The sequence below is a fragment of the Strix aluco genome, chromosome 5 (genome assembly GCF_031877795.1).
Source record: "Strix aluco isolate bStrAlu1 chromosome 5, bStrAlu1.hap1, whole genome shotgun sequence".
NCBI classification, from domain to species: Eukaryota; Metazoa; Chordata; class Aves; order Strigiformes; family Strigidae; genus Strix; species Strix aluco.
In genome coordinates this window covers 61,068,324-61,089,740 of record NC_133935.1, presented here as the reverse complement: position 1 = coordinate 61,089,740, position 21,417 = coordinate 61,068,324, and the positions used below count along the sequence as shown (strand labels likewise).

Genomic DNA, 21,417 nt, shown 5'->3' with positions numbered 1-21,417 from the left:
TGAGTGTGGCAGTCACTAGACATACTTAACTATATGTACAATTTTGAAAAACAAGCACACACAAAACATAACATTTATATTTGGTTGTAAACAGCATATAAATTGCTTAATGAAATGCCAAAATATAAATATACGCTTACCTTTTAATCCTGCAAACACTTACGTTTGCTTTTATTCTTGGGAGAAAGTTTTACACATTTTGTCTTAGGCTTTTAGGCTGCAGAATTTTTAAATTTCAAAGGAAAGAAGTGCATCTGATATAACAGGTGTGGCCTACAAAAATGACCAGCCAAGTTTGTGAATTCAGGCCAACACTCGCAATCTCTGTGTATCATGGATAATAGAAGTTTTGCATGGAAAAAGTGCACCCTTTTTTTCCATCACGCACCAGAAAACCAGGTAACATTGATGACTCAAGCCCAGAGAACCAGTTTTCCAACACAGTCATGTTTTCATTTTATATCTGGCAACCAAAGATTAATACTGAATTATTAAAACTGGTTTCCTCACATGAGTTCTTTGTAAATGTAGCAGATCAAGTCAGGTTCCAACATAAATCTTCAGGTCATGGATTAAATAATACTTAATCTTATGAATTTTTAAAATTGAAAATAATAATAGAGAGGGAGGGAAATGGATTACTAAATCTGGACGGTGATGATGTCATAGACCATCTGAGTGTGGTTTATGGAAACATCAGAATACATGACTGAATTATAGCTTTGCAATCAAGGCATCCTTTTCCATTATCCTATATATTATTTTCACTGTTAAAATGTCATCAACATGTTATTCTCACTACTCCTATGAACCTCAGTCACTGAAGCAATATTTTCCTCAACAGATGTCCTAGAAGCACTGTGTATTTTAGATGTTAGGTACAGCCCACAGCCACACGATAACATGCCATTATCTGTTGCTCACAAGGCAACCAAGAAATTGGTTTAAAATACACAACACCCCAATATTTTCAGTTGTCCACACTGTTTCACAGAATCACAGAATCATCTAGGTTGGAAAAGACATTGAAGATCATCTCGTCCAACCATTAACCTAACACTGACCGTTCTCAACAACACCATATCCCTCAGCGCTATGTCAACCCGACTCTTAAACACCTCCAGGGATGGGGACTCCACCACTGCCCTGGGCAGCCCATTCCAACGCCTAACAACCCGTTCTGTAAAGAAATACTTCCTAATATCCAGTCTAAACCTTCCCTGGTGCAACTTGAGGCCATTACCTCTTGTTCTATCGCTTATTACTTGGTTAAAGAGGCTCATCCCCAGCTCTCTGCAACCTCCTTTCAGGTAGTTGTAGAGGGCGATGAGGTCTCCCCTCAGCCTCCTCTTCTCCAGACTAAACAACCCCAGTTCCCTCAGCCGCTCCTCGTACGACATGTGCTCCAGACCCTTCACCAGCTTCGTTGCCCTTCTCTGGACATGCTTGAGTAATTCAATGTCCTTTTTGTAGTGAGGGGCCCAAAACTGAACACAGTAATCGAGGTGTGGCCTCACCAGTGCCGAGTACAGGGGTAAGATCCCTTCCCTGTCCCTGCTGGCCACTCTGTTTCTGATACAAGCCAGGATGCCACTGGCCTTCTTGGCCACCTGGGCACACTGCTGGCTCATGTTCAGCCGCCTGTCAATCAACACCCCCAGGTCCCTCTCTGACTGGCAGCTCTCCAGCCACTCCTCCCCAAGCCTGTAGCGCTGCTGGGGGTTGTTGTGGCCAAAGTGCAGCACCCGGCATTTGGCCTTATTGAAACTCCTACAGTTGGCCTTAGCCCATCGCTCCAGCCTGTCCAGATCTCTCTGCAGAGCCTCCCTACCCTCGAGCAGATCAACACTCCCACCCAACTAGGTGTCATCTGCAAACTTACTGAGGGTGCACTCGATCCCCTCATCTAGATCATCAATAAAGATGCTAAACAGGAGTGGCCCCAAAACCGAGCCCTGGGGGACACCACTCGTGACCGGCCGCCAACTGGATTTAACTCCGTTCACCACAACTCTTTGGGCCCAGCCATCCAGCCAGTTTTTTACCCAGCAAAGCGTGTGCCCATCCAAGCCTCGAGCAGCCAGTTTTGCCAGGAGAATGCTGTGGGAAACGGTGTCAAAGGCCTTACTGAAGTCAAGGTAAACAACATCCACAGCCTTTCCCTCATCCAATAAGCAGGTCACTCTGTCATAGAAGGAGATCAGGTTTGTCAAGCAGGACCTGCCTTTCATAAACCCATGCTGACTGGGCCTGATCATCTGGTTGTCCCGCATGTGTTGTATGATGGTACTCAGGGTGATCTGCTCCATCAGCTTCCCGGGCACCGAAGTCAAGCTGACAGGCCTGTAATTTCCCGGATCATCCTTCAGACCCTTCTTATATATGGGCATCATACTGGCCAATTTCCAATGTGTCGGGACCTCTCCGGTCAGCCAGGACTGCTGGTAAATGATGGAAAGCGGCTTGGCGAGCACCCCAGCCAGCTCCTTCAGCACCCTTGAGTGCATCCCATCCGGTCCCATAGACTTGTGTATGTCTATGTGATGCAGTAGGTCACTATCTCTTCCTGGATTGTGGGGGGCATCATTCTCTCAGTCTCTGTCTTCTGGCTGAGGAGGCTGGATTCCCTCAATACAACTAGTCTTGTTATTAAAGACTGAGGCAAAGAAGGCATTGAGCACCTCAGCCTTTTCCTCATCACTCGTTGCCATGTTTCCTCCTGTGTCTAGCAGGGGATGGAGGTTCTCCCTGGTCTTTCTTTTGCTGTTGACATACTTACAGAAACATTTCTTGTTATCTTTGACTGCTGAAATAATGTTAGCTGCATTTATTGTGCAATTATATGAGTGTATTTATTCTTGACTACTATGTTTAAAGGAATAGAAAAAAAGGCAGAAATCCTCAAAGATGGTAAGCCAACCTGGGCTATAACTCTCTTCCAATATTAAATCCCCCTTCTCCACAGCACCCCAAAAAGCCAAGTACAAATACAATAATTCAAGCCTTTATGATCTTCACATGCAACAAATTTGAGTGTCTGTACAAAAACATATGTGGAGGGATGTTCAATGCTCATTATTTCAAAAATCACTAACACAAGTTTTTCCTTCCAGTTTGGCTTAATATCTAAACAGACAATCAAGAGCCTTCTGCCTTACCCTAAATCACAGTAGTATTAAGATTCTTATCAAAATAAAAAGGGAGGGTTGCCTTTAGAAAACAAGTGAAAAATGTCTAAACAGATTTTGCTGAATTTAAACAGTAATCTTTGACATGAGACCAAATATGGAATATTTACAGTAAAACAGTTTATTTAGCAATGTTAGCCATAGAAGAAAGTGCTCTGGTTCATCTGTATCAGTTTGTGTTTACAGATGTACTTCTCTGCCTTACTCTTACAGTATTATCTGATTCTATTTTACATTAATAAATTCAGGCAGCACAGAGGCAGCTTGCCATTCAACTGTGTGCTCATCAGAAAAGCTACTGTGGTATTTGAGAATGCCTCAGTTTTTCTTCTTCATGCAAATCATAGGAAACATGACACAAGTTTAGAAAGTGGGAGTGGCAAACAAGCACCTCAGACTCTTGAAATTCGGTTACACTTGAAACTACAGACCTTCTACGCAGAGCACCTGGACCAAACCCAGAGGAATGTTTCATGTGGTGTCACTTGGGCTTTTTTAGTTGTACTATGAATAAAACTGTACTTCCACTGATCGAATGAAGACAGAGCAGGAAACAACCAACATTCCAGTTCAATGATGATCATTATTTTTATAACCTCACTATTCTCAATTGTTGAATGCAATTTGGGAAGAAAGTCATTGAGAATTTCGTAGTTTAAAATATCACAAAGGCATGTCTGCATAAATGTTTTTAGAGGCTGTCTTAATTAGGAGTGACCTTATTCTTCTCTGAACCATTCAAAATGTAGCTCCCAAGTGACTGACTTAATGTACTTAATTCTGCCCAATTCCCACAAGGTCAGAACTGAATAGTGTATATATGTGGGCATTAAATTTCTGCATACAAGTTACTGAAGTGAGACTTGTGGTTCTTTAAGCATACTGACAGAACAGTACACTTTAAACACATGGCAAGTACGTATATACCTAGAAAGAAAGTGATGGCAACCAACCATGTACTGTATGTAGACTGTTGGTTAGAACTAGTATTTTATTAAATTTAATTTCTCTGTCATGTTTCCACTGGTTTTAACTTACAATTGTGCAGAGATGCCAAGGAAACCTTTTGCAAGTAAAGGACATGAAAGTGACATAATTTATTACATCCGTAAAGAATATCACCCAGACTTTACAGGCACCTATACAAATATTAGCTAATAAAGTACATATTCAGATTGCTGTGGAGGTAATAAGGAGAGGAATCAGTTAATGTAGTTAGATGGAAATGCCCTACACTGCCTTCAGGCACATATTACCAGATTTCCTAGGTGGCAGGAGGCCTGCAGGGCAGCCAACCTCCTGTGCCAAAAGCTGGTCCTTGTAAACAGCCCCTTAGGGACTCCCCAGACTGACAAAGCAAAAGACGACCTATTCAGGATTCCCTGCAAAATACTGTTCCATAATGATGGGATATGAGCCTTGGGCTAAAGGATTTCTGCAGGCATCTGGAAGAGAAGAAACACTACACAAAAGCAAACCACTGAAAATAAGTCACTGGGAAGGAAGCTATGACAGAGAAAATAATAGGCTGGGAGAAATGACAGGAAAAGAACAAGCAGATAGGACAGAAAATGATGCAGCAGAGGAAACCCCAGGTGGCAATGGTATGGATTACTGAGCAAGGTGTTCTATACACCTAGAAATAAAGCCATTGCTTCCTCAGGGAGCCTACATTGCAAATTAGGTAAGTTCAGACCATTTCATACAGTGACTGAGACAATAAGTCACTTTTACAATGGAGGTATTAAGTGCATTTCTGTAGAAAATATCATGATGACAAACTATCTTTTCTAACAAAGCTTAAATGAGAACAGCAAATGGAGAAAGCAAAAAATAAGGTGGTATAACAACATATGAAGAAGCTGAAAGAGAACAGAATAAAACAGAGCAGAAAAGGGGAACTAGATTACATAAAGAAATATCTACATTATAAAAGGCCCACAAAGGCTGATTCTAAACGGTACTTTTTGATTCTCTGAAACCTGAAAAAAAACCACATCTCAAAGACAGGATAAGACAGGTTAGAAGGTTAGTATATGGCCTTTGGAGGATATATACTCCAATCTCCTACGCAAAGCAGGGTCATCTTCCAAGTTAGGTCTGGTTGCTCAGAGACGTGTCCAGCTGAGCGCTGAGTATCTCTGGGGATGGAGATCCCAGAACCTATCATCAACCTGTCCAATGCATCATCACTCTCATTCTGAAAATATTTTTCTAGAATTGTCTAGATGAAATTTCTCATGTCAACTTGTGTGTATTGCCTCTTGTCTTTCTGCTGTGCTGTTCTGCAAAGACTCCGACTCTGTCTTCCATGTCATCTCTCTGTTGGGTGGCAGAAGACAGCAACTCAATCCCCCCTTTACCTACCAGAAGTTCTTTTCCAAGTTGACTAAAACCAGGTCCCTCAGCATCTTTTCCTACATCATATGTTCCATATGGCCCTATGTATCCTAGTAATCCTCCACTGGACTCCCTCCAGTTTGTCAATTCAAAAAAAAAAAAAAAAAAAGTAGTCATATAATACTGTATTGTTTTATACTACACATCAATATTTATCTGCCTAAGAGGCACTTCCATGATTTCCCAGTATCAAAGTATATGTCAAAGAAGATGAGAAATTTTTTCAGTATTACACAAAGAACACAACCCAAGACTTCAGAGCCCTTTTTCTCATTAAGTGAAGTTTGTATTTTCAGTTTGAATTTCAAATATTTCAGTGCTGATGAGGATATAACTGACCTCCAAAATTCCACATACTATTCTTCACAAAAAGCTATTATTTTCTCATGACATTCAATAAAAATATTTGATTAGCTCCTTTGTAAGAAAGAGAATTACTTACTGCCTTCCCATGTACAGTGTAAGAGATTCAATGCCCCCTCTACTCTTTTCCAGTGTTGAAGATGAAAGAAAGCATATGCTATTGCTTCACTGTCCCCTCTCTTCAGAATATGTTCAGGGGGCAGAATTAAGCTTTTCATTTCTAGTAGATACTGCAATAAAAAAGCAGAGCCACAATTATTTCAGAGGTAATAAACACAAAAAGCTGCCTGCAATTCTACAATGTACACTGAAAGGTCTATTTCCCTAAAGTACTTTCCCTCATAAGTGTTTCATCAAATGCGCAACATCACCAACTGCACTTGAAGATAATTATTGAATTATTCCCAAAGACTAAGGTATGCTGACAGATGGTTAATGTTCTGCTCTTCAGCTGTATTAGGGGCACTACACAGAATTTCAAAATGAGATGTCTCTCTTATCAAAGGAGATGTAAAAAAGGGCTCAAAGCAGAAGAGAATTTAATTACAAGAGCTTTTTAATTAAAAGTGTTTATAATAAAGCAAAGAAAACATTAAGCAGTTTGATGCACATAGTCTTTCTATAAGGAAACATGCAGTACTTAATAGTTTGCACACAGGTGTCTTTACTGCATTGCCATCAACTGATCACTAGGGCTATGAATATGTAGTTGGCAGCCACCTAAATAGCTACCGACAAGTTACAAAGTAAAAAAAAGTTGCAAAACGTAACAAATACCTGATTTCCAGGAAAAAAAGTATTAGATGGTTAAGCTTGCTACTTGAAACACTTAATGAAAATGGCACGAAAATGAAAAGCACCGCTGACAAAACCCACAAGCAATTTTCCCAGTTACTGGATCCCTGATAACAGAAGCAGATGAAACGGAGGGTTCATGCCACAGGAAAAGACAGATGTCTTGGACATTATTCAAGCAGGAGATTTTTCCTCCTTCCCCAGCCAGTGAACTACCAATTCAGCAGACATTATCTCATCACTGCTGTTACTACATTCCAGTTAGTGGAGGGGAAGGATACAGCCGAGGGGAAAGATACACCCCTTGTTGGCATGCTTTACAGGGAAAGCAGTGACAGACAGAAATAACAGGCTGCCAAATCAACTCCTGTTTGTCAGTTCTCCTCCTCAGCTGTGCTCTGACTGCTCTTCAATAGCATAGGGAAACTGTCCCTTCTCTTCTAGGATGCCCAAGCGCAAATGTTCTCCCCACCAGACTATTTAAGTGAACACAAAAGGCACCAGATGAGTTGGGCAGTAGACCATCAAGCCCTAACACAAGGTTTGGAAAAGAAAGTTATGGTTAATTATTGGTAAAAAGAGAGCAAGTGTGCAGCCCCTCCATTTCACCCTGTGCCTATGCACTGGTCTGGAAGGAGGAGGACTGCAGGATCTAGGGACTGACAACTCAGTGCAGGCACCCACAAGAAGGCAACCTGACACCAGAGGTGAGGCAGAGGCATAGGTGGTGGTAACTGAAGGAGACTGGAAGGAGCTAGCAAACAGGTAAAGGATTTGAAGAGACTGTGATCAAAGCAGAGAACTGTCAACCCTGGGAAACAGATAAATACTTCGAAGAGGAAAGAGAAATCACACGTCTTTCTGATGCAGGTAACTGTATTAAAGGAGAAGAAACTGAATTAGCAGTGGGAGCAATAAGTTTGATATTTGGATTTTCTCTAAAGCCTTTGAGAAAAATCTGAGAGCTGCAGAGTAGGTGGATTAATGGAGGAAACTGCAATTTAGTAGGCAGGACAGGGGATTAAGAGTGACAGAAAGAACAGAATAAAGAGATGACAAGAGGGAGGGAGCTGCCAGGCTTAGAGATATAGCAAGCATTCTTATTCATGCCCTAATGAATGTGCCACTATTTTAAAAACACCCATTATACCTGTTGAACACAACAGAATACAGCTGCAAGAGCTGCGGTTTTCTATCTGTTTTATTATTTTAGAACACGACTCTTATTTCCATTTTTTTTTGCAAAAGTAGATGAGAAAATTCTTAATATCTAAATATTTCAGTCAAAGGAAAACAAACTCAAAGCCATGTCATTACTTGTAGGAAAAGAAAAAACAGGAAGGAACGTCCTATTTCCAGGAGTGTTGAGATGAAAACATATTATTTTGACTCTTATGTATTGCTTGTTACCAGTGACAAATCAAGTGGAAATACTAGATGGAAGGATGTATCTTGACACTTGCAAATCATTTTTAGTCCTCAGTTGTGTGGACTTTTCAGTCTGTACTTTTCCCAGTTTCAGAAAGAAAAACCTATTTTTAAGAGTTCCTCAGATCAAAAATGTGAAACACTCCTCCCTCCTCCCTCATTACTCTACCACAGCTATTTTCCCAAACAAAAAGTCCATAATCTGCTTTGGTGATATTCAAGAAGAGCCACACACAAAGTTGATGGATGGCTCAAGTCTCATTTGGGTCTCATAATAGTTTTTGTTTTATACACAAAGGTCAGCCACACCTTTTGGGCATACAAACTGTCAATGAATTTATTCTGGAGGCATTTCCAGCAGGAATGCCAATTGTACACAGCTCCAGAGAGACTTCGTCTGGAACACTCTGTACAGTTCTCATCATGCATTTTCAGAAACATAAAGATCAAATTCTGCAAGTACAGAATAGAGCTAACCAAAGAAATGGCAAGTCTGCTTTGTGAGAGGACACCTGAAGGCCTCCACCTGTTTAACTTCTCTAAATAGCTACCAAAAAAGGTATCTAGCTGTAGGTAAGGCTTGATTATTATGGAAGAAGAGATATGACTGTCCATGAAAATTAGGATGGTCTTGATGTCCTAGAATATCATATCCATTTGTACATTGCTGTATTTTCAAGGAGAGTTCAAAAGCCCAGAGAGCATTCAGGTTCCTGGAGGTTTCACTGACAGGGCTCAGGGTCTACTTGGAGATAACATAGCCAAGGGCAGCCCCCTTTTATGGTAACTGCAGGCTACTGGCACCCAGATACTTGACAGGTGGGACTGAGCCCCAGCAATCTGCAGGGTTTCTAGCAGATTGACCATGAAATCAACACAGTCCCCCTGAAACATTTTGGATTGGATAAGCAGACAATTTCCAGTGAAATGAAATTACACGAAAATAATCATTCTTCAAAAACTATCCAATAGGCTGCAGTCCTCATGCTGCCCATATAATGTGTGAATCAGAGTCCTGATGGACTTCTGCATGCAACAAGTATCTCCAGCTCTTGGAAAAAATCGGCCAAAGACATCTGACTGCAGTTTCCAAGAGGCTGCTATTGCACTTAATCAAACATACTACACTACTAAGTTACAGTCTTCAACCACCAAAGACTTCAGGGTGGGAATGTGACTATTTATATATCAACATTTCCAAAGGCCTCAGCTGTTACAGGACTAATACGAACACAAAATCCTACCATACCACTAAAATTCATACCAGCTCCATCTGGCTTTACAAGAAAACAACCTCTCGACAGACTCCCTGTTAACTGTAACTCCTGATACACTGGCATCCTCTCAGATTCAACCATGACCTTTACAATTTAAATAAAACTTCACTACCTTTTCAATACTTTTGAATACACAGGGAAAGACAGGGCTCTGAACCCAAGCATGGTTCCACTTCAGAGGGAGAGTCAGGTAACAGGCTAAATAAGAAACTTAGCAAAGAGCTAGCCATCATGGAGGAAATGGAGATAGCAAGCCCAGCATATCTTCAACTGCATTTGTTTTTCAATGACGAACGAAGAAGTTTAACTAGAACAGGAAACAGCATATCATCAACATCTGGTGTTATCATGTTCCTTTAAAAAACGAATCAGCTCCAAAAAGACAGTCTAGAAAATTTCAGCTGGAATGACCTAGTCTTAATGAAGCCATGAGTGAACACTGAAGTTGCGCAATGATTTCTGTCGTCAACAGATGGCTCAATCAGCCCTTCTCCACTGCACTGTTGTAGCTTGGATTTTTTTGGTTGTCTTTTTTGTTTTTCTCGTCTCTCTCTTCTCTCACCCCAAATTTTTTCCTGTCAAAAGCCTGTATTTTAGGAGTTACAACAACAGTAACAGTATTTTTCATGTGCTTCCACAGAGAGCTTCTGGGCCGGTTACACGACATTGTAATAGATATTGCTCAGCTATAGCCATTCTGTACACATGTGGGAATATGCCTTTTAACGAGCATTTGGAGGATGACAATGGACCTGTACACATGAAGTACAACATGGTGGAGTTTATATTTCTCTTACTTGATTAAATATACATTATTTATTTCATAATATTGACAGCACTCTGGCTACTAATTCTCCTCTGCTGGGAGTGCTTTTAACATTCCACATTAATGAGCTACTTCAGTGCCCTTTTATAAAATAAATCAACCTATCTCAGGCAGGTTTCCTTCTTTTCCTCAATTGTGCAATTTGCCTCTGAAATTACAGCTAAGGCCACAAATAGGCAATAGTCACTCCTGCACCTGTGACAGCATCCCTCCAGGCCAGAATATGAGAATTTAAAGTTGTTTGAACAGGAACTCTCCTCCTCCCAGCAGGATGAACAGCACAAGCTTAAAACATTTCCAAAATGCTGGTTTCTACATGCCCAGAGAAGCCACTTTAAGGTCACTTTACAAGTTCTCATTGGACTGATGGTAATTAAGAAGTTTGGCCTTTTAGCTGGAGATATAAAACCAAATCACTGTCTCACTTAACAGTCAGAAACTCTCTTAAACGTGTCTGGAATAGTTTCTCTGTAATATCATGGGGTGTGAGGAACATATTCATTTCCCATCTGGTATATGAATTTGTTTGCATTATTTGTTTCTATTAGCAACTACAACTTACTAGAAACCACACAAGCATACAAACAGACACAGTTCTTATTAAAAAAAATGAAAATAAGTAAGAAAGAAATGAGAAGGAATGAAATGAAGAATAGATAAATCTTTAAAAGTGTTTAAGTCAATGGTTTGTATGTCCTTCGAAGAAACTGTTTACACACAAAATTGGCATTTCTTAAAGTAATATCAATATTTGTCTGATTCAAATGTAGTAAATTTCAGCAGGTCCTGTCTTTAAATCAACTCAGCTGCTGGCTTAGTTAGCAAATCCATACTCACTCACTTTTAACAATTAGATATATAGACCACCATCTGTTTTCTCTTCCCTTTGACTTTACTGAATAGCCTGTGTCTCGTGATCACAGAAAAGAGGTGGGGGGGCTTTTCAGGAGGAGTTTGAATGCAGGGAGGGAGCCTTGCAAATCAGTTCAGAAAGGGTGTTCCACAATTGAGGAATTTCCCAGAAACAGCTGTGGTACTTTATCACCATTAGCTTGGGATAGTTGCATTACATGTAAGTGGGGAAGCTCCAAACACAACATGTAAATAATATTGAAGTTTTGTGTGTGTGTGTATACACATATACTTTTTTTCCCAACCACTCCACAAAGTATGTACTTTCCATGACATAGGATGTACTACTCTCTTGTCCGTACAAAACCCTCTGGAATTACAGTAATACCCCTGCTGCTTCAATGGCAATAAAAACTTTTTTGTTTTAACTCTTAGGATTTTGAGCAGCATGTTGTCAGACAGTGTCAGTCCATTTCCTTGGGACCGAATCTCCGCAGTGAATAGCACTACACTAAAACAAAAGGATACTATCTTTAGGATCTCACTTAAGACAAAGATGGTTGAAAAAGAATTCAGACAAATCTTCACAAACAAGTGATACAATTTGTTGTGATTCTTCTCATAGTGAAATTCACAGCTCTTTGCTTTGTTCTCCTTTCTGCTCTACTGCTGACTTCAATCTGCTACTGGTTATGTTTTTCTTGTACTAAAAAGAACCCTGAAAACACTCTGCCTGGTGAAGTGCTTGCTTTTTACATAGGCAACTTCTGTCAAAGTATAAAGCTGCATTTTGCTGTAGCTGAGTTGTTTCAGTAAATAAACAAGACAAACTGTACACAGATGCATTATCTTTTATCAGATAACTTTCTGGTACAGCTTAAAAAATTAAGCTACTTTCAAGCAGAAACCTTTTTACAGGTGAGACATCTTCTGAATGAGAAGTCTTGATCAGTTTGCTAGTGGTTCGATTTTTGCTGCAGTCAACAAGATCATAGTTGACAAACCTGAGCTGGTCTTACCCTGCACAGCCATGCCAGCTGCCCAGCTTTCTGGAGAGATCTGGCAGGCTGCACTGAGCTCTGTACTGCCTTTGTTCACTTAAACCAAATTCTGGTACCTCCATGTGTCACATCTTGACTTCAGTGTATTCCAAAACCAATGAGAATTTACCACCTATGGCTGAGACTTAATGGACTGATCTTCAAGAACTAAATTGTCACTGAAATGTACTCAAAAATGGAAGAAGAGACCTGTGTCAAAAGAAGGTTATTTGCTGGAAGGGTGGCTGCCTGAAGAAAGACTGTCAGCCATATTAGGTCTATGTAAAAAGCATTTTTGTGCAGACAGAAAATAAAACCCAAGGTGATGCATAGTCATCTAGAATCAGTGAAAGTGGATGCCAACATCTTCATGACATACATACTGAGAAGACTCCCAGAACCATGTATATACACTGGTTTCTATGTGGAAGGTAAGTGTTTTTGCAGGGTTTCTCACCTCTATGTAAAGATGATATTCTGGGACTTTTCAACTGCTTCTTCTTAAGGGCTTCCTACGTCTTTAGATTACATTCAAAAGAAAGTATAAGAAGTGTATCTGACTTCTGCAACATCACTATGGAACACTGGACTGCAATCTGGCCATAATCTCCTAGGGAAGAATCAGCAGCATTGTAAGAATCCCATGGTTGTTTTACACAAACCTTCAAGAGGTCACAACCCAGTCTCCCTTTCTTGCTAAATCCAGTTCAGCAGCATCTCTCAGGGTGATCAGAGTGTGCTCCCTGCATTCCCTTTGTCTCAGAATCTCATTAGCAAAAATGTCTTGAAAATGCACATCCAGTAATAATCTTTTTATGTGATAATTCTAAATTGTAATGATTTGCACTGAAAATGGTAAAATCTTTTAAGACAAACCAGAAACATATCAAACCATTTTTTTTCTCTTTAATAGCGCAGTTTCCTGCTTTCCAGGCTTCTGCTGGGAACTTTGCAAATGCTTTAAATAATTTGTCACCTTTGTAATTTATTTCTTCCTCAGTCTGAAGAAGAGACTCATTAGTGTTTAAATACTGAAGAATCTTTGAAGACATATTAGTTTCGTAGCCCTGCTAGATTTCTTGTGATGCTGCTTGCTAAAACTTATCTCCATTTCATTATGAACAAATTGGATATGACTTCAATCAGAAATGACGTGTAATATCCATACTGTGCATAAAATTATAACCAAAAGTATATTTTTGCCACCTTAATAGCCTTTAGCTAACAGCAGAAAGAGTGTGAAATCAGCAATGCTGCATATTAATCTGCATTAGGCTACACTGTTTTAATGATAAAATATGAACTACAATCCCCCTAGAGTCCTCTCCCATTACTACCTTGTTATCCTGATAATTTACATGTTTCACAAAGGATTTCAATTTCAAAATGACAGACTTTGAAAAACTGAGGGAATCAGTTAACAATGTGAACTGACTGAAAAGCTCAGGAACTTGAGTGAGGAAGAGGACTAGAATTTCTTTAAATCAAAAGTACTGAAAAGAACACACAATCTGCATTTCACACAGGGGGATACTTGTCAGAAAGGAGATTCAGCCTTGTACTGAACAGAAGCTGGCTAGTAAGAAGGTGGTCACAAATGATGAATGAAAGTACTGATCTACAAGAAAAGCAGGATCTTGGAGATCTGGAAGTGCAGAGGCTATGGAGCAACTGCCACAATTTACAGTAAGGTAGATTTTGCAAAGGAAGTCAAACCAAAGTAGAGCAAACTCGTAAGTATAAACAGAAAAAGGACAAGCGAAAAGGTAGTAAATGAAGACAGCCTCAGATTCATGGCAGTGCAGAACATGGGGACAATAGCAGAATGGACATTAGGAGCATGTACAGAATTGGAGGCCACTGCAGCCAGTGACTCTGTCTCTGAACAGTAAATGAACCAGTCCCAGAAATGGCCAGACTAGCACAACTAACTTAAAGCAAAAAGATCCCCACTCAGATTCAAGTGAACCAGTGATGTGAGAAGTAAATGCAGTGACGTTCATTTAAAGAGGAGGGAAACAATATGTGTTAATATGGAATCATTAGTACACAAATTGTTAAAAAGGATTTTGACAGAAAGAATTATCAAAAGCATGGAAATAAGTGAGGAAAATGGAACAGGCTCCCAAGGATTGCTCATGACAGGCTAACTGGTATCTTTGCTTGGCAAGATATCTATTTTTTTAGACAACAAGGATAGAATACTCGAACCGGCCTTCAGTAAAACATTCAGGAAGGTTCACCCAGAACAGGACTGGAATAGAGAGTTAAACCAGCCAGAAGAGAAATATCAATGGTTATGCTGGTGCAAGAACCATTGGGATGGGAGAAAGATGGGAGTTCCACAGAAGCAGTCCTGGAATCAAACTTAATTTAGTATTTTCATTTTATGGCACAAAAATAGAAGATCAGCTAATAATACAAAGGGACTCATCTCACCTAAATCTTGTTGTCTAAAAATCAGGCTTTTACTGGAAAATAGTTGCTCCTTTCATATTCAATGTAGAAACAGGCACCTCGGAGGGAAAGTCTGTCTAGAGATGTCTAAGATAGTTCCTTCTTTCCACTGCCTGTAGAGGAAGTCTAGATGATTTTATTAAACAAATAGCCTAATCTTCAGGTAGTTAAGCCATGCTATTTAGTGGTTGGTATAACAAACAGCTCATAGAGAAAATATTTAATTCATGCAAGGCATGAGAATTAACTTTCTGCAATCTGTGTGTACATATGGGAGAAGTTTTGGGTTTATCTTGACCAGACTTGGTGTTCAGCTGTACTGTGGTGTTCAGCTGTACAGGCTCCCTACACTAACACACACCAGTCTTCTGCTCTCCAGTGGAGGCTGCTTACTTTCAAAGAACAATACTGGTCCAGAGGTTTGTAGGGTGAGGTTCAGAGGCAGATCTCCAAGGGCCAAAAAGCATCTGCCTCTAGTTTGCCTTTACAATGAACTTACAGACTGCAATACTGAGTATCAGGTGATGAAACAGTAAAATACATTACCCTTTAGTAGCCCCTGGGCAAGATTCTTACTGCTGAGATACATATCTGGAGAGGGGATTAAGGAATATAGAACATAAATCCCTTTTCTTACTTTGTAGTTCTCACCAATTATTCATCTCTGAGCTTTTGAATTCTCAGAACTTAATGACAGGGTGCTGCATAAGGAATTACTAATGCAACTTACATGAAGCACACCACAAACTCCAAACATAGGTTCCTTTGTATAGCGTGCCAAAAACAAATTCTTACATGTAATCATCAAAACAAATAAAACATGCTATTTTGATCTAGAAGATCTTTAACGGCTATTTTGTAAATTATAATCTGTCTTTATGTATGGTTCTGTCCTCCAGTGTAGCATTTGGTGGTGTCTACTACTGCAATCCACCATGTAATTGCTCCTCACATAGAGGACTCACTTCAGCTAAAATTTCAAGTTGTACGGTCCAGAGTAGAAGAAAATGAATGTGAAATACCAAACAAAAAAACTGTGCATACTATCAGCTTCTTTCCCTTCCCATTGTTTGCTCCCCTTTCCACAACACTTGTTAATCTAACACAGAAATCAGGAGTTAGGCCCTCAGCAGTGTTAAAGCTACAACAATGCTTTCTCCATACTCACTTTTGGCACATGTGGATTAAATTCTACTGCTCTGTGAATAGCTTCTACTGCATTCATCTCTGCAGTACTCAGCCCTCGCCTTGAGGCAGCCTCTGGAGAAAATCTACAAAAGCAAAGAAACAAACACATTAGGTCAGAAATGTTAGTAAGAAAAAGCCAGAAAAGGAATCTAGAACATGGGCCCGTGTAACCAAACTGAGTCAATTTCCTATGCTCTCCAAACTTCCATAGCAAGTGGAAACTCTGAGTGATCTATTACATCAAGGTCAATGAAAATCCCAGCAGAAGTGGAAAGCATGTTTGCATCTAATCACGGCAGAAAGTCAGTTCAAACAGTCCTTTCTCTGTCACTAATCTAAATTTGCTCTAGGTACCTTGCTAAGGGGCATATTCAAGGCTGAAGTCGTAGGAAAAAGAAAAGCAAAAAAAAAAAAACCAATGCCAAATTATTGTTGGAGGGTTTCTATTAAAAAGAGGTTTGGGGAGGTTTTAGGGAGGTTCCCAACCCAATGCCCCTGGGTCAGGTTGGGATGGAAGCACGATGCAGCAGCAGTAGCAGGTGGTCTACTGGCCGCAGCACCATCGAGGGTAGCATGCCCAAACTGTGGGCAAATCATCTGCCCCAGTGAATGAAAAACCAGACCATGCAATCTCTTTCTCACCTCACACCCCACGGCTAACTCCAGAGCTGTACTTGGCAGGCAGACACCACAGGGAAAGCTGTGACAACCTTAGCCCTGCCCTCCCAAGCTGGAGTCGCTGTGTAGGGAGGAAAGATGTTGCAGTAGGTACTGGCGATCTACAGGATAAAAAGAATGAAAGAAAATTACTTAGATCTTGATGTGTACATACACTTTAAAAGCAAAAACTGTCAGGATGTCAATCAAGAAAATGGCTTTCCACTCTACTTGCTTTCCAACTTTGGGGAGGCATTCGACCCTCAGGTGCACAGACACAACTCTGCCTGGGATTTGTGTGAAGGCATCTGAGAGCAGAATTGGGATTTTTGAGCTCCATCTCACAAGGAGCTGAGCACTCTTTCAGAGCGGGCCAGCGCTCTCAAGTCCACAGGCATCAAGTAGATGGGCTCGGCACCTTGGAAGGTTGAGACCCAAGAGAAAACCGTAACAGGAATGAGCAGATATTTGTGTGTCTAAAAATATGAACGCCATCTACCTCTCAGAATCCCTGACATAGTAATGCTAAATCCACCTGCCTCTATTTAAGTAGATGAGCAGCCTTCTGACAGCACTTGTAAAATGACATTGCTACCAGTACATCCACATTTATTTATTACCTTTTTGTGGTCAAGTTTATACAAAGTTGAAGAGGTTCAGCCACACAACACCTTCTAGTTGCATCTTCGTTATACTATCTAGGAAGCCAAAGCTCACCCAGACAGTATACATAAAAATGAAACAAGAACTGAATTTATGCTATTTCTCTTCTTTTCTTCTTCTGTAATATTTGAAGAACAATGTTTGATCACTGCAAATTTTTCTTAGATATAAAATCATTTTATGAATTTACTGCAGGACTGAATTCTCCTGCTAACCCAGCAGATTGTTAGGGTGTGGGCTCAGCTAAGAGAAATCTCAAGTTAAATCAGGAATTTTGCTGGACAATGGTTCTTATGCACTTACTTGTCAGAGACAGCTCTGGCTTTGAGCAGTGCAGCTGTGTAACATATTGTTGCTGATTTTGGTAAGCTTATATCTGTTGAAAAGAAAGAAAAAGGTCAGCATCTGAAAATTTAAAAGTCTGCAGAAAGAAGTGTGTTTGATTGATACTTTGGAGTTTGCATGGCATATGCAAAACTATTACATGAATTCAGAATATTTTCTGATCTTGGGACTTGTACTCCCATATCACAGATTTTTAAATTTCCAACCAATATACGGGCTTTAAAACCTACATTAACGACCACTGGAACCGCTATTTAAGCAGCAACTGGGTTCATTAGAGAACTAATTCAAAGAGTGACATGACAGAGACATCATGAAAGAATTCATTACTTCATATATAAATGTATAGGTAACCTGGAATACATGAATTTTTCCACAGTTCACAAAACATCTAAGTAATAGCTGAGGGCTATCTTATTCACTCTTTTTGTTTTCACTCAGAAGCAGTTCTCTAATACAATTATGTGGTAGCTATACAAGTTAAGACAGCTTTTTAAGTAATAATGGATTTGACTTGTAAGCAAACAATCATTAAATTTATTGCAGTTAAAGATCAACAATAAAATAAGGTGCTTTGCCTCTTAAGGAAATCTTGGACCAAAATATTCACCAGACAGTCTCTGGTCATTTTATGCCATCCCAGAGACACACAGGAGCCATAAACCTGACTTAACCTATTAGTTCATCTTAATTTTTACCTGTTCTCTACCAGCAGATTGGCACAAAGCATCCAAAAGGTAGTGAGAAATGTTGCTTAACACACTTGAGTTATAGATTTCTTCCCACTGTTACAGAGAAGAATTGACTTCCACACTAGTAATCTACTCAGCAGACAAATACCATATAGTGACTAAAATATTTCACCATTAAAAAGTTAAAGATTACAGACAAATAATAATTAAAAAAAAAAGGAATCACCCCCAGTAAAGGCTGGATTCTGCAAACATTTCTGCACACTGCAATATTATAGCTTCCTATAGTAAACAGCAAATACACAGTGTAGTAAACACAAGGCACTGGAGTAGGCCCAAGTGAAGAACAGCTAATCTGACTATGGTTCTAAGAAACTATCTATCCCTCAGTTTGTCATTAAAGTTGATTAGAAAGATGAAATTACCACAGCTTGGTAACTTTAGGATTAAGAGAAACTTGTTATTTACTGAACCCCAGTGTCTTGCAAGACAGGGCTCCAAAATGGAGTTAAAGGGGACAAGCAAGTCATATCTCAGCAGTCACCATCTTCCACTTATGAACAACTAAGCAGACATGCACAACGTTGTTCTGTTAGATAGAAAAAGTTGCCAGAATGACTCAGGCACTTTGAAAATGCTACCTGTTAAATCCTCTCTATTGTCTTTTTATGCACTTGCACTTCAACTATGAGATGTAAAGATCTTGTTGGAGGCTTCCCTATAATATATTCTAATTATAATTTCACTGGAGTATGTAATTGTAGTGACTAAAGTAATTAAAATCAACAGCAGGCAAAGCAATCTGGGTGATAGATATGTTAATTACTCCACTAATAGAAGCTAGCTACAGACACAGACATGAGCACATCTTCAACAACAGGAGGAGAAAATATTTATAAGCACCTTCAGTAAGCCTGCTTATACCACGTTTTCCTTAAGATAAGGAGTTAAAAGTTATTTCCAGTAAAGAGAAATTACCTTTTTCAGAACATACTGGTCTCTTTCTTTCAGTATAAACCTTATTCATCAAATCATAAATGGAGTGAAAGTTATAGTAATGGAAAAGTAAAAAAATCCCAAGAAAACCAGAAATTTGCTGTCATTTATAAGGTTTTCAATTGGTCAGTAGAATACCTTATTTTCCCCTTACCTGTAAGTGTTTCTCTGGGCCATCAAGTCACCATTACCTTACAGGAAATATTTTCCCCTGCATCAGTTCAAACCTAGTAACGTTGGTTCAGGATCTGACCTTTACAAAATTTGCATGAATGACACAGAACAAGAGGTCTATCTAGAAATCCCTGGAAATACGTTTCCTCAGGCAAAAGGCAAACTCCACATATAAAAAAAGGACCAAGAAGAGAAAGTTTGCCCGGACTTCTTCAAGTAATGCAGTGAGAGCACCACTTAATTTTTCTATCTTTTTGAAGGAGCTGAAAACCAGGAGGAATCAAGAGGTCTGCAGTATATAACTGATGTAGCAGAGGAAAAACAGTTATGCTGATGAAAGCTGCTCACTCAATTTTATCAGAGAAAGCAGGTATGCCATCAAAAGACAGAATGACAGCAAGAAAATGGCAGTTGAGCCACTAATACACAATCCATAAGGTTAAACAAGGAGACCACTCAACAAAAAACCTCTAATCACATGTATAAAGGCTAGTTTCTGCATCAGATCATTGATACTTGAATGGAGAATGTTCAGTGGAAGTTGCATGGACCAGGTTGTGAGGATTATTACAATTCTTGGCAAAGAGAATAAGATATCATACAGTAGGAACTGAGCTTGATACAGGGTTAAATATACTAAACCAAAACACTGTATCACAAAATAATAGCTTCTAGTAGGCAGTAAGTGCTCCTGAGCTGGAAACATCTGTGCATATAGATTGCAGATCTATATTGATCCACAATGAACTGCTGGTACCTGTAAGGAAGGGAAATGTGGTGAGGTGAGATAAGGCTCAGGTACGCTACACGAGTCATTTCTGCAGAACAAATGGGATTTGTCAAGGAATGTTGTGTTCAAATCTCATCACCCATGGTCAAGAATAACAAAAGTAAACAGAAAGACTGGATTGGTTTTGTAACAATCCAAATTAAACAAAATCTGAGAGAAGATAATACAACTGTTCCCTATGCATAACCACAAGGAACACCAAGAAAGGAGAAGAGCTGCGTAGGATAGGCATATGGATATGTTTGCAAAGGATAATGTTCGCAAAACAATGAACAGCTCAGAATTAAATTTAGGCTGGAGATTAAAAGAAGGTTTCTAAGAAGTGAATTTTTGAGGCAGATTTCCAGGTAGAATAGCGGGACAAGAAAAATAGCTAATTCTAGGATGGAGTTTGCTCAGCTCATGGAAGGCGTAATATGAATGCAACAGCGGGGGACCTGACTCACCCAGGAGGCCTCTTCCAGTACTATGCTCCTAATGAGCAAGCAGCAGTTATTTGAGGATAATACCTACAAGTCCCTTGGCAATGGAAGAAATACATACAAATGTTCGTGTTTATGTTGCTGTGGAGATAGCCCTCTGTAGGTCCATGCCCGCTTCCCTCCAAAAGTGTTTTGCTTTTTGTTTGCTCCACATTAAACTGGAAGTACTTGGTTCTGCTATATTCTTGTCTGATCAGTACAATATTTTAAAATCCTCATATAATTTATGCTTCATCTCCAAAACTGGACCTTCATATTTTACAGAAAAGCATAAAATAATTATGTTACAACTTGAATTTAGCGAGGGAATCAAATCTAAACTAGCCCTAGGAGATATGTCCTCTGTCAGGAACCAAAGTGAAGTTTTTCATAAATGACTGTGTCCAGCTCTGTGAGCCATCTGGCAAAATATCTTCACATATACTGTTTCCCACCCTCCTGTGATTACTTGTGGAGTTCTCACAATGTGCTGAAAGATGTGACTGCTATTCTGTTGTCAAACCCATCAGAACATTTTTGCCTAATAAGAACTGGTGTGTCAATCTAAAAAAGGCTCTCCTTCTTCCTTATCACTTGTATCTTTAAACAGAATACAAAATAGTCTCGACAATTTCTGAGCATATTCTTTCGATTAGCCCCAGTCAGCTATGGGGAAGGTTGGGAAAGTGAATTTTTACTGGTCATTTGCTTCTTAAGTGGTTGCTTGTGAGACTGAACTAATGGAAAGATGCTATGGATAGAGACTTGCAAACTTCTCTGTTTCAAGATATCCAGAATACGCCATATATCATCTAAATAGGTTAT

The 21,417-nt window shown here is 39.6% G+C and overlaps 1 protein-coding gene across 4 annotated transcripts in view; it reads right to left on the bottom strand.

Moving 5' to 3' along the window:
• Positions 1–21,417, bottom strand: part of ST7 (suppression of tumorigenicity 7) — a 157,327-nt gene that overhangs the window by 9,786 nt on the left and 126,124 nt on the right. For all 4 annotated transcript variants that reach the window (XM_074827551.1, XM_074827553.1, XM_074827549.1 and 1 more), the window contains 3 exons: positions 17,438–17,510; positions 15,795–15,897; positions 6,031–6,181 (listed from right to left, as the gene is read on the bottom strand). In XM_074827551.1, coding sequence (XP_074683652.1) covers positions 6,031–6,181; positions 15,795–15,897; positions 17,438–17,510 — 327 coding nt within the window. The remainder of the gene's footprint in view (positions 1–6,030; positions 6,182–15,794; positions 15,898–17,437; positions 17,511–21,417) is intronic.